At 38.4% G+C, this 13,513-nt stretch overlaps 1 protein-coding gene and 1 long non-coding RNA gene across 3 annotated transcripts in view; one reads left to right on the top strand and one right to left on the bottom strand.

Moving 5' to 3' along the window:
* The window catches only part of LOC123957144, a 46,880-nt gene that overhangs the window by 31,973 nt on the left and 1,394 nt on the right, over positions 1-13,513 (bottom strand). The window contains exon 2 of the long non-coding RNA XR_006821743.1: positions 1,860-1,940. This is a non-coding gene — a long non-coding RNA (uncharacterized LOC123957144). The remainder of the gene's footprint in view (positions 1-1,859; positions 1,941-13,513) is intronic.
* Positions 3,754-13,513, top strand: part of rab28 (RAB28, member RAS oncogene family) — a 29,208-nt gene continuing 19,448 nt past the window's right edge. Inside the window, exons 1-3 of one of the 2 annotated variants that reach the window (XM_046029737.1) lie at positions 3,754-4,208; positions 9,614-9,710; positions 12,592-12,680. In XM_046029737.1, coding sequence (XP_045885693.1) covers positions 4,134-4,208; positions 9,614-9,710; positions 12,592-12,680 — 261 coding nt within the window. In that variant the 5' untranslated portion in view covers positions 3,754-4,133. The remainder of the gene's footprint in view (positions 4,209-9,613; positions 9,711-12,591; positions 12,681-13,513) is intronic. The other variant, XM_046029738.1, reaches the window with a different exon arrangement.

The raw sequence follows: 13,513 nt of genomic DNA, 5'->3' as shown, positions 1-13,513 counted from the left end.
ACAGGAACCCCACCTCAGCGTCTCCCCGTTATTTCTTTTCAAAATGTACGTTTAGTGTTTGGACATACTTAATGTATTTCTTAATTAGGATGTGACTGTAAACCATATGCTGAATGATTTTGAAATCTAACAAAAAAGGGGAGACAACCCCAGAAATTATATTTTATTTGCCTCCCTGTTAGGCTACACATACTAATCAGTTACGCACCAGTAACAGATTGTTGTTAATATTACTCAACAGAAAGTAACCCATTCCAGATCAAAGCTCGGACTTGAAAAGAAACTCTGAAATTGCAGTTGCTGGGTTTTATGATTTTGCCAACAGAAGTTTAATCGATTTTCATATGATTTCTGTTTTAATTACACGTCACGAGCTCTTCTTTCTGACCTAAACTGATCTTTGACATCATCTGACACGTTGTAGAGCCGAATTATGCTTTTTCTCAACTGAACTGAAAGTTTTCAATTATTTCTACAAAAATAGGAGGATTATGAACACTAGGCTTCCTGCCTGGGTCCTTTCTTTCATAATAGGTTGTATTTGCGTCTTTTTGTGGCGGAGCTACAAGAGAGACGCAACTTTGAGAAAGTTAATGGTAGGCTATTGTAAAATGTCTCCTTTAAATGTCGTTGTAGTTAACGGTTTAATCACCAAATTACACTGCAAAAATGTCCATTTGACAAAATCTTATGTAGAATACAGTTGGTTTTGATTGTCTAGCTATTTCTGAATTAATACTTTCTGATTTTATTATTGAGTTATTATCTGCCCAATTTCAAGATTTCAATTTCAAGCCTACTAGAGTTACAAAACAAGTAGGCCTACAACAAGGGACACGACCATCCACAAGGTCTTTTTATTTAGGCTATTGGCCTATAACAAATGTAATATTTTAACAATCAATAACAATAATACACGTTTAAGTCGCCTGAATCAAGAATAGAAAATCTTTCTCTCGGCAATTTCATATCATGTAACTGATAACTGGCCTAATGTATTCATCACCCTGGTTATGTGTGTAATAAACTAACAAATCAAACAAGATTTTAAAGTTATAAAATAGAAACAGACAAATAGATTATATGCCTACTTCATCTCGTTATAACCCTGTGTCGTAAAATGATATATCTACCTTGTATATGTGCTGGTTTTCACGTGTTTAAACAATAGCCTATTGTTTATTTTGCACCACAACTTGGGCCTTTTTCTTCTACATCTTGAATGGTGCTCTACTTTTAAGTCAACTATTTATTAGGCCACACTAAGCTTATATGTCTTTATATGCATAAATGTTATTCATCATCCTATTTTAAAGACAAACGCTATGCAAACTGAAAACCCGTGAAGATCAATTAAAAAGCTCTGTTTCAATGGAATTGTCTCAAATATTGATAATCTTACAGTAAATATGATCACAAGCAACTAGGCTATTCATTAACCAACCGCCGGAAATCACGAATTGATGATGCATTCATTGTTTTTTGTTGTTTTTTCTCAGTTTCCGTGCATTTTTGTGAAACAAACAAACAGAGTTAATTACTGTGAATTCATTCACGTGCGTTCAATGCATTTAGCTCTATAGATTTTAAATTTCTCACTCCTGAAGGGATCAAATATAGCTTCTCTCCTTTTAGGCGATGAGGTAGCCTAACATGCAGCTACAGAACAAACCGGTGAAATGAAAAAAAAGTAACTGACAGGATTTTTCAACTGCTGTCTCCTCACAGCAGCTTGGTCTTGATCGTTTCTGCCTACAACTTTTTAGAAACAATTAGGCTTAATTTCCCCCACACCGCTTTCTATCCGATTGGGAAGCTGTCAATCACACACCCTCATATGCAGTTTGGAGTATACTGACCTGACAGTCACTGCCACCTGCTTCAAAGTGGCCCAGGTGCAAATTCCTCTTCATCCCTCATGTTGCAGCGACACCCTGACCCTGCAGTGAAAAGCAAGTGTGAAAGACGAGGATTGTGATCCAACCTTTGACTTGTAAAACACCACAGCATTTTACAGAAATATTATAAAACATTGAACATGAAGACGTAAATTAGTGCAAAAGAACTATCACTAATGAAAAAAGGTAACGCGTGCACACTTCGGCTACTCCAAGTATCGAAACGTTTAATAAACTTTTGTGACATGGAGTAGGTGTGCAGGCATAAACCTTTTTCATTGACGCTGTTTTCTGATAGCCTTGCACCTACGTGATGTATAAATACTCTCCTTCAACTCAATAACACGACAGAGTAGGCCTCTATAAGGCAGTATATTCTTCTTGGAAATACTTTGTGTCCAATGTTCTGGTAAAAACAAAACAAAACAAACAAACAAATGACTCTGACAGATGTTGGTCCTTTTTCTCTGTTGCACTTTTTATCAACTTAAATTATTTCTCTAAACTGGTGGCTGTTGTAGACAGTTGTTTTCTCTGCATGTAGTCTAAAGTCCCTACACAGATTCACATTTAATGAGACATAGGCTGAATTGTTTTATTTATTTTTTACTTTAATGAATAGTTTTGGAGTATATTTTTGAAGGATACTTCTTGGTGTATTTTTAATTTGTTGGACTCCCTATCTGAAAACATGCACAAAGATTATTTTTAAAACTTAGAATATTGTTCCTGTTTCATCTGTCTCCTCCATGCCTCCTGGCACATAATGCCTCAAAGTTCCTATTTAGCAACATTAAACTAATTAAACTACATTTTCCCCATTGGGGGCTAGCCTACATTTTACAGTAAGCATGGAGAAATGTCGCAAAATAATCTTCTTAAAATGTTCTATTTTTCACTTTATCCAAGACTGGAGTTACAATTGCCAGTAATAGTCACACTTCATTTGGTAAATACATCAGTGCGTCATCTAGCAATCACCTTACACAGCTGGTAAGATATTCCCCTAAAGTGTGGCAAACTGAGAGACTGTGAATTTAGCAGTGGAAAAATAAAATAGGTCTGTCTATTGGGAACAGGATGCTTCAGGAATATCATTAACCCAGAGGCTATGGCAGTTAAAGGGCATAACCTCTTAAAGGTGATTTTAAGTGTTTGTTGATACCCTTCAGACTTTACACAGTTTAGCAGCTGAGATCTGTGTGTTTCTTACAGGTGAACCTAAATCATCATATTAAGCACACCAAAGAGAATTACAGATAATGCACTAAACATATTATGTACATGTTTGTATAAAGGAGGCACACAATGTGGGCGTGTGTGTGTGCGAGAGAGAAAGTGAGAAAAGGACAACATAGGAAGAGAAGGATTAATAGGCCTAATTAATTATTTGAAAAATAATGTTCCTTTAAATCTTAAATAAGACATGTGTAGTGGCTATTCAATATCCTTTACTCAAGTAGCCAACATGAAGCAATGGCACACTGTAATAGCCTACTCTGACACTTTCAGGGTGTAGGCTATATAATATTATATCATGTTACTGATACTAATACTGATGCATGGACGTATAAGCTGCATTTTAATTTCTGTGTGGTTGAAGTAGGGCTTTTAATTGCTTGTATAGCAATGCGTCATATTTCATAAGATGATTCTCTGTGTATAAACTCGAAGTCCTGCAAAGAAACTGTGTAACTACGGCTGTCAAAAAAGTAGTAGTGGAGTCAAAAGTTCAATATTTCTCTCTTGTAGTGGAGTAGAAGTATCAGACAATAGAAATAGGCTACTTCAGTAACTCAGTACTCACACTTTGACCTTTGTTACCAAGGTAACAGAGCAACGCGTCACACACAGGACGCAACCACGCCGCCGGTGTTTGGGTTTCCGGTTCTGCTCTTTTCCCATTCATGCAAAGGACTTCATGGCGATACTAAAAATTTTTGCAAACTGAAGTGCCAAATTGTGGCCTCCGGTTTGTTTCCCCCGTAGCTGTAAACAGCGCTTTAACCGAAAATCAGTGTAACTTGTTACGTCTTGTTCACAGGGTGTGAGTGGATCACGCCGAGCAGAGCAGCAGTGTTATTACAAGAAGAGTCAAAATGGCGTCTGGTAGTCGAGTGTACAGCCGTTTAATCCATCTGTGATTAACGTTAGCCTTCACAACTAGAGTCAGCAACCTGTGACTTTTTTCTAGTGCTTCAGTTTTCGGATACAGTCGGAGCACATTTTACCGTCATGTCGGACTCGGAGGAGGACAGCCAGGACAGGCAGCTTAAAATAGTAGTGATTGGAGACGGTGCGTGTGGGAAGGTGAGACCATCACAGACACGCATATACTGTCTATGTTAGCTACACACACTGAGCGTTACCAGGTGTTACTGAAGAAGATTCAGACTTTCAAATCTAAATTCAACGCACCTATAGTGAGTTATTGTCAGTTGCACGACAGTATCCTGCTGTTTACGGTGCTCATCCCAGTCACCATGGCGACCGACGCCAATGCAGCTGAGTTCGCTATGGGCCAACAACATCTATGTTGTTGTGATCGCCTTCGCAACAAGGCAATATAATGTCAAAAACACTTAGCTTCTATGTTTTTTTGTTTTGTATTGTACAATAGAGCTCATAACGTCATACGTTGTCTAAACAATAAAACGAAATTAAATGCAACATCTCAACTCAAATGCTCACTAATGCCAGTGGACAAAAAATATTATTAGATGAGAACATCACTTTATGTCTTGTTGCTCAGATATCCAGCTTAGGAACTGACTTCACCGTCTAAAAGCACTGACCATACATAGTACAATATAAAACACATTTTATAATAAATATTACCTTTTTTAGGAAGCACAATCAAAAGTTCACCATACGTGAATTGTGATACTTGCCTTATACTCAAACACCATTTTGTCATTTATTTATTTATTAACTTAACATCTGTACTTAACTCATTCTGCCTTTGCAGGTTACTCATACTTAAAAATGTCCTCATTAGCATTGGAAACCGTACGTGGAATAGTATGATTTGCTAATAGCAGTCGAGATAGGCATGGTGTGGTTAATGGGATTTAAAAAAACAAAATTACAATAGAGCCTTTGGTCAAAATGGTCAGTTACTGATGATTGCTGAAGTGCGCCAGTCATACACAAAACCTATTTTTGTATGGATAGATGTAAAGAACAGTTTGAAGAGCTTCCTATTTTGTTGGCCTTATGTAATTCAACAGGTTGGTTGGCTATTTCAGCTAATGGTGGATGGCTGTTAATGAGATTTCAACTGGGAAGTAGTGGCCCACTTGATGTCAGTATAGTTTGAGGTGAGAGATATGTAAGGCTAGAGATGCTAAAAGTGGGCAGCAAGCTTGGTATTCTATTGTTTTAATTGTCCAACCTTAGCTTTACTTCAGTTAAGAAGCCATTCTCTATATATATATATTTATGCTTAAGCAATGTAAGAAAACTACTTAACAACTACATTAGTAAATCTTTGGCAACCAATGTTAGTACGAACACCATCATACAGAAACTCTGTGTTTGTTTAATCAAGTATGTGCCTGAGCAAGTAAGTCTCTCAAAACTGATGAGATGTACAGTAATATATATTAGCCTACATAATGAGTTTTTCTGAGGTTGCCCATCCACACTGGTCATGGGTTGAGAACCAGGGTGTTCATCCCAGTCAGAGCTTGAGATGATTCAAATATTCACAGTACTGTATGAGAAAATACTTTAGAAAAACTATGAGAAAAAAAGTAATCTCTAGATAATAACCATGGAGAAATAACCTTTCTGAAATAAAAATATGCACTGAAAAAAGCTAATTATATGAGTAATTTACATATTAATCACACATTGTAATGACTGTAAAGTAAAAATAAATGTTAGGATTAGTAGATTTATTTTCTAAAGTACTTCTGTAGTGTAAAGTGTAATAAAAAGAAACATTTTTTTCTAAAGTTGATAGACATCTGTAGTTTTGATTCTGTCTCAAAGATACTACAGCATTGCAGATTTAAATCTGGCACAGATCTGTTGTTCTAAACCTATTAAGTCAACCCAGCCCTTAATCCACATTGCATGTGTCTTTGAATGTAGTTATAGGCTATGTGCCTGTGGTGCTGTGTTTTACAGTAACATAGCTCATAGGCTCACTGTGAAGAAATTGTACGTTGTTGTTTTATTATGCTTTTATCTTCCAATTTTAATTTTGGTAATTTACCAAAAAGGGCTCTTTTTGAATTTTTGGTGTGGAGCCTTTGTAAGCTTAGAGCTAAGGCTTATTATAACAGGTAGTCATACTGGTTTTCAATATCATGCCCTAGCCCTTCCTCTTGCTGCGCTACCATACATTTGTTATACATTTTTATGAGATGTATGTGCCCATTTTAAACAGACAATAAGTAACACATTTGGGGAAAACGCATAACATCAACCTACATTTTCCCTTTTAGAATCATTTTTACTATGCTTCTTTTAATGGTTTTGAACAGGAAGTATGCTGAATTTTGACAGTCCCTACATTTGTCGTACACTTTGGGGCTCCAGCTACTGCTCAGTGAACTCCAAAATGCTGCACTGTACAGTATTATAAAGAGTCTGAGAGTTGCTTAGCCTGGCTCTTGCAGCTGGTGGTTGTTTTCCGTCAGTGTACCTCTCTTCTCCAGGCCAAGGACCCCTGTATGCATATGGCTCCAGCGTGAGGCCGCATTTAAGAAAATTTTGTCTGGACAGCCCAAAGGAGAAATGTCTGTGTTTTCTAATGTGATGAGAACAATAGAAAGAGAGTCTTGTGTGAAGACTTTGTGTTATGAATTTCTAAACTGTGAACAAATATACCTTTTGTCTCTCTACATAAGCTTTAGGACCTCTGTTAATCACGGTTCCCTTTCAAAACTATTGGATTGAATAACTCAGTATGTTTATTAATGTAATTTGAAAGATGTAAATTAAAAGGGCCTCACTCACTTACATCTGCAGCAGGGGATTTTTTCCTAATCACACCAAACAATTATTTGCAGCAAAGCAAGGAGGTTGTCATGACAATTCAGCAATGTTTCCTCTTCACTGCATCTAGAAGCCCCGAATGAATGAGTGTGAATGTAAGGCAGAGACGTCAAGTGCTTTTCCGCTACACATCCCCTTTCGTAACTAATCTCTCCTTCCTCTGGGAGAAAGAAAATGAATGTAGCAGTAATGGTGAGACCCAATGAGAAAAATGAATGTTCTCATTCTGAAAAGTAGACATTTTCTTTTGGGGGATGGGGGGCAGAGAACACACACAACTCAGTTCCCAGTAGATACGGTACATTAATAACCCTCCTCACACTGCTGCCAGGTGTCAGCTCGTCACTGTCTGAATGACTTACCTGCTTGTCTGTTTTGGGCAGAAAACAGGAGCCCTGCCCCCCATTTTAAGCAGGCACCACTGACTGACATCTTGAATGCTGTTTCCCCCCTTATTAATGTCAATTTGCTCAGCAAATTGCAATCGGATCAGTTTTTCTTGGACTGCATTTTCGGTGGTATTTTCGCTTGTGGTTGGGTGTCCATTCAGAAATAAACGGAGATGTGGGAAGGCTTGTCCACCTGAGCAAGATGTTTTTAAAATATGGAGTCTCACATTTAGCTAGGCTCTTAAGGTGTTGGGCCGGACTTAGACACAGGTCTATTTTTCAACCTAAATTAAAAGCCACGTTTTTCTGAATATTTGCTGTTCTCTTACCCATAGAAGGAAAAGGAGCTTTAGGTACAAGTTCTACACTGCATCCTGGCAATGTAATTTACAGTCAAACTCTTCATCAAAATACCAACATTTATATCTGTCTTAACTGTTTAAGGAGAATAAAGAGCCAGTTTTGATACGATGCTGCAAAAATTCACTGCATCTCTCATATGAGTTGCATCACATGGACATAGTCAGCTTGCCATATTTTTTCCCCCTCTCTCCCAGTTTCTTGTTTCAGTAGAACTTCCCCCATTTCCCGGCATTGGTATCATTGGTGACCCTGTGCTGTTCTCTGTCGGAGTGTCAGGATTACGCCAGCTTTTACATTTGCTGGTTAGTTCCAATTGTACTTTGGAAAAAAAGGACTACATTGAGGGAGGAGAGCCAAGCTACTGGAATGCCAAGACAAATGGCCGACTAGGCCAACGCGAGCATGTGGAATAAATTTTTGCTGTCCGACCTTGTTATTCCTGTGTTGTCTGTGATTGTTTGGGCTACTTAAATGGCCGATTTTCTCCTTGTTGCGTCAGTCACCTCTAGTAATTTTTCAATCACTCTTGAGCCTGTGACATGCTCCGCAGGCTGAGATTTAAAAGGTCTATAGGTTAGTGAACCTTGAAAAGAATTGGGTGGATAAAATTTTATTCTGCACCTTCAAGGAAATGTTAATTACGAAAGCTATTGGGAAAGGTCTGGATTACACATTCGATAGGTTTAATTAACATATTGCATTTAAAAAGTCCAGGCTGGGATAAACTTAAAGGTTTGATAAGGTGGCATCCACTATCACAAATCAGTACCTCAAGAAAGCCAAATAGACTTTTGTTTACTTGAAGAACATTTGGGTATTTGTGTCTTTCCTTAATTTGAAACATTATTTGGGTGAACATAAACCTTCTGCGCATGGATGGAGGTAGATAAGAGCATAGGCTCAAGTGAAAGCTTAGTGGATTGACAGAAAGAATTTAGTTTTATATCCTCTAACCCTCAGTTATTGTCAAGTACCACATTAAAATGCATTTGCTGCCACATGAACACTCAGGGAATCCCATTGCTTGACTTCTCTGTTGTGTTTATGTAAGCACACTGCTCTAAAGATAGCTAATAGACATTCAGCACTTCATTTTTTCCCCTATCCTCATCCATCAAAATGAATTTAACTTGGCATGTCAAGCCTGCGCTATGAATTCCCATGGATTTCAGGAGAGCCCCTAACATGCTTTCTTTTTTTTTTCTTCTTCCTCAAACACAACAGTGACAGTGATGGAGGTTTTATAATTTGTGGCAATTATTAGGTCTGCAGTCTCTAGACATGACACATAGTCCAGCACCTGTTTTTGTAATTCCCGTTGATTTTCACTGTCAGAGCCGTGCCTGAGTAGTGCGACAGCAGAGGAGGAGGCAGACAATTACATCAGCGTACCTTTCAGTCAATCACAACATTTTTGAAGGTGTTTAAAATGGATTTGTAATGATGAAATTCATGTCTTGCAGGGTATACCTGAAGAATTATGGCTGCATGCTGGTGTGGAAAAGAGTCACATAGTGCCGTCAATGATAAATTATGCTCTTGTATTTGAAATATCAGAAAATGAAATATTATAAAAAGCTTACTTTGGCATTTGGTCAGTGTGAATGAAATCAAAGTCTTTCTACTTCTGCTCACCACCGAAATATCACTTTTTCAGGAAGTTCTTTAATATACTGTATATTTTCTCTGGAAGGAGTTTTGCAGCATCTTGCATTTTGCCCTGAGCCATGCTGTGCTTTTAGCTTAGTTTTTGTGTTATGCATATACTGTATGTGTGAATACTGTTTATTAGGCAAATACTATGCACTGAATCAAGGTTTCTCCTTTTTCCTGAAAGCCTTTTCTTTTCAAAGCATTTAACTACTTTAAATTACATATTTATTTGGTCCTGTTCATTGCTGCAGAGGTGTTCTGGCACTCACTCTCCGTGTCTCTCCCTTTGTCTCTCTGTTTCAGACATCACTCACCACCAGGTTTGCACAGGAGGCCTTTGGGAAGCAGTACAAACAAACCATTGGCCTGGATTTCTTTCTGAAGAGAATAACCCTTCCAGGTGAGACACCTTCATAATCTTTTGGGGGTGCTCGCTTGTCTGGAGACTCAGCACGTGTTGCACATAGTGGCAGACTGCAGACTTGTTATTGATTCAATAAAATACTGAGCATATGTATTTGGCAATATTGTTCTTAGACTGGCTTATCGATTGTAATACTGTTTCGACCTTAACATTTTGGATGGTTTTGTGTACTTAACATTACCAGTGTTAAAAAAAGATCCAGAATATTAACAAATAGGCCTGCTGTTCCACCATTACTCTGTCATATTTGTATTTCTCGTATTTTCTGCTGCTGTCCATATTTTCTTGTCCTTCCATTTCCAGGCAGAGTTTGTTCTTCAGGTTAACTCGGGAGCTGAATGTGTCTTTTCTGGTAGCTCCTCATTGTAGAGTGTCTGCCACTTCTCAGGCTTATTCACTCTGAAAGCTCTTCTCTCCAGAGCAAACAGCACACTTTTTTTTCGGATTCCACAAGGCCAATGGACAGCTTATGTCCAAACGGGCAAGCCTTGCTCATAATTCTGTGGGCACAGTACAGAGTAAATACATTAACATTTTATATCTATATTGCCGATCCCCAAATTCAACTGATCTTTGTCCTGTACCACATAAAACATTCATGTTCTTATTTGTTTATGTTGAACTCCCAGAAATAAAGCCACAGTCTGTGTCCCCTTTAGATCTGTAAAATAAATGTTTATTGACTAATCCTATATTTAGACGAAAGCACTCGATTTGTACTTCCAACCATGTGAAATGGGGATTTTCAGCATTTAAATGGCATTTCTAAAACTCTGCCAAGGCCTAAGCTCCAGAAATCTGCAAAGTGCCTTCATTCTTTCATTACTAATAAAACAACATTAAGCAAGGGCAAATTAAGTGCTAAAAGTAAAAGTTATGCTGATTTGTGAGTTGGCTGAAGGATTCTATTTTGATTTTGTGTCAGTTTCAGCTTATGAGACTTAGGAGAACTAAACCCCCAAAAATGTTGTGGTGGAGTCGGGATGAAAAGAGCCAACCATAAGCACAGGCTGGGCTCAACTCCTTAATGTGAACTTCAACAAATGCTGTTAATCGTTTGACTTCTCTTTCCAGTAAGTCTCTTTCCTGAAACAATCACCGATCTCTCGAGTGTTAAACTGTAACCCTTGTTTAAATACAGTGCACATACGTCTGTAACACAGGGGGCAGCAACAACACCGGGTTCAACACCAGAGCAGTTAAATGGCCCATTTTCCTGGGAATTGGGTGTTGATGAGCTGATGAAGAGGAGGGTGGCTCTGCGAGCTGGGTGGTCCCAAACTTCGTTAGGACCCCCACCCTGCCTTGTATTGGAGATGTTGTGTGGCTCTCCGGGTCTCTATGGGGCTGTAAGGATCTTTTGCAGCAGGGGGGAGAGTAGCCTATAGCCAGCGCTGGCCCCTCTCACCATGAAGGCCCAGCCTGTCAAACTTAATGTACATTTTCCAACGCAGGGAGAGGTGAGGCAAGGCCGACTGGCACACAACAGCCTCCTCTGTGTGTGCTCAATATAACAATACCTCTTCCAGATGTCTCTGCCAAACCAATGAGGTACAGGCGGTGAAGGGGATTGAATAGAGGTGAAATTTACTTGATAAATCTGTCAAACTCTGTGCGTCCACTAAGGACAGTCATCTTATCAATGCGCCTTCTGACCTTGTTATCGGTTTTAAGGTTTATCTATTGGGCTCACTATCACTGTTTATTCTTCTTGCAAAGGATTAGCAGAAAAATGTTCTGTTCAGCTCTGTTGAGTCAGCGTGAATGTTTGAAACATAAATAAAGCTAGTGGCCAAACATAGTGGATAGGTGGGGATGGCTCTTTATAACACCAAGGAACCGTTATTCATTGCACTCCTCAATGTAGCTTTACATTGACACTGTATAGTCTAGATGTAGTGACTGTGAACTTCAGCGTTTCCTTCCTTCGCTTTAAAAAAGGGACTTATGAAGGGTTTGAGTCGTCCAGCCGTGTCCACAGTGTACGCTCTGCTCGCCATCGCCGCTCCAGCCCAGCGCAGGGCCCTCATCACACCAACATAAACTCCTCGCTGTCTGGTCCTCCCTCCTCCTCTTTTTTTGACTTTTTTTTTTTTTTCAACCACCCCTTTCATTTTCCAGAGGAAGAAAATATTCATTTGGATTTGGTTTTTGTGCCTGTCTTTCTCTCTCTCCCTCTCATTCACTCTTTCTTTCTCTTTCCACAGGCATAAAGACAAGACTCTTCTTTTCCTCTTATTTTGTGTTTAATTATTGCTATTTTCCTTAACAGCACATAATTCACCTCACTTTCCTAACTTGGCAGGATATGCTACAATGCAAACAGCTCTTCACAGGCTAATAAGAAGTCATTTTTTTTTTACTGCCAGGGTATTGAGAATGTTTAAATTAGAGGGTAAGCGTACCTATTCATCCCCCTCAATCTCTGGGATGGATATTCTTGGATGTGAGGTGTGGGTGACCTGCCAGGCAAGAGCGCATAGCATGAAAGATTCATCGCTGATTTATTGTTTCCATTATGTACATCAACAACATTGACTTTTATTATTCATCCAAAATATAGGCTCCAGTTACAGCTGACTTGTTATTTCCTCAGGATTATAGGTTTTGTAAAAACAAACACGTTAATGATTAAAAAGGATAAAAACATTCACAATGGATACCCATAAATTGCAGCATTATCATTTTTTTTGTTGCTCATTTTGAGTTTTTTTGTTTTTTTATTTAATGATAAGCATACAAAAGTATTTTTAAGAAAAGAAAGAAGTCTAAACCTCCTTTTTATAAAGCTGATGTCTATACATTTAAATTTCCTTTTTGATATTAGATGTATTTCTGTCTCTTTTCTCCACTGTAGGCAATTTGAACGTGACCCTGCAGGTGTGGGACATTGGAGGCCAAACATTAGGAGGGAAAATGCTGGATAAATATGTATACGGAGCTCATGTAAGGTCACACAGACACACAGACACAAATACACACCAAACTATCTATTGCCACTTATTCTGCCTAACAATCACATCTCTAGTTTGTCCTGTAGCTTCCTCTTCTGTTCTCTGAACTTTAGTCTTAAATTCCTCGACCATTAAAACAAAAATACTTTGACTCCAATAAACTCATGAAACAAATGTGTAAATGTACAAATCAAACTGCTGTAGATATTTGTGAAATAGTAATAGGATGTACAGGAAGAATTAGTTTCCAATTCCCTAATAGTCCTGTATTGGTAACTCTGCTCAGGTTTATTGTTACAGCCTCGGTAGCTTCATTCAGAGCTTGCCACTCCCTCCCTCTGGAGCAAAATAATAATAAACTGTCCTTTGGATTCACAGCGAGTGTAGTAGGTCAACAGAGCTTTCAAAAGCAGCGCATCTCTACTTTTTACAGAGTTCTTACAGTCTGATGTTTTCTGTCCGACTGAACCAATGTTGATAATATCACACACTGTAGATCAATATTGTGAGAAATACAAAATATACATTGTACTTGTACAAATACATGTAAATGTATCCTAGTTTGAAATGCTTTAAAGTTCAATGAAACTAAAATTATTAAAAGTAATGCCCAGTAGTTGACACTAATCCGCTCATACATGAAGGAGCATAGGGAAAAATAATGCTTTTCCTTTGGAAGACTCAACAATGTGTTGATTATAATGACAGCTGAGCTCTCTGCAAGCACTGTCATTTGTGTCTGTGCGTACGAGTTTGTACATGTGCCAGCAACGTCAGCAGGTAGACATGCTATATGTGACCTCCAGAATGTCTCTAGTTTGAAGA

Source organism: Micropterus dolomieu, linkage group LG19, assembly GCF_021292245.1.
Source record: "Micropterus dolomieu isolate WLL.071019.BEF.003 ecotype Adirondacks linkage group LG19, ASM2129224v1, whole genome shotgun sequence".
Classification (NCBI taxonomy): Eukaryota; Metazoa; Chordata; class Actinopteri; order Centrarchiformes; family Centrarchidae; genus Micropterus; species Micropterus dolomieu.
This window is presented reverse-complemented; position numbering and strand designations above follow the sequence as displayed.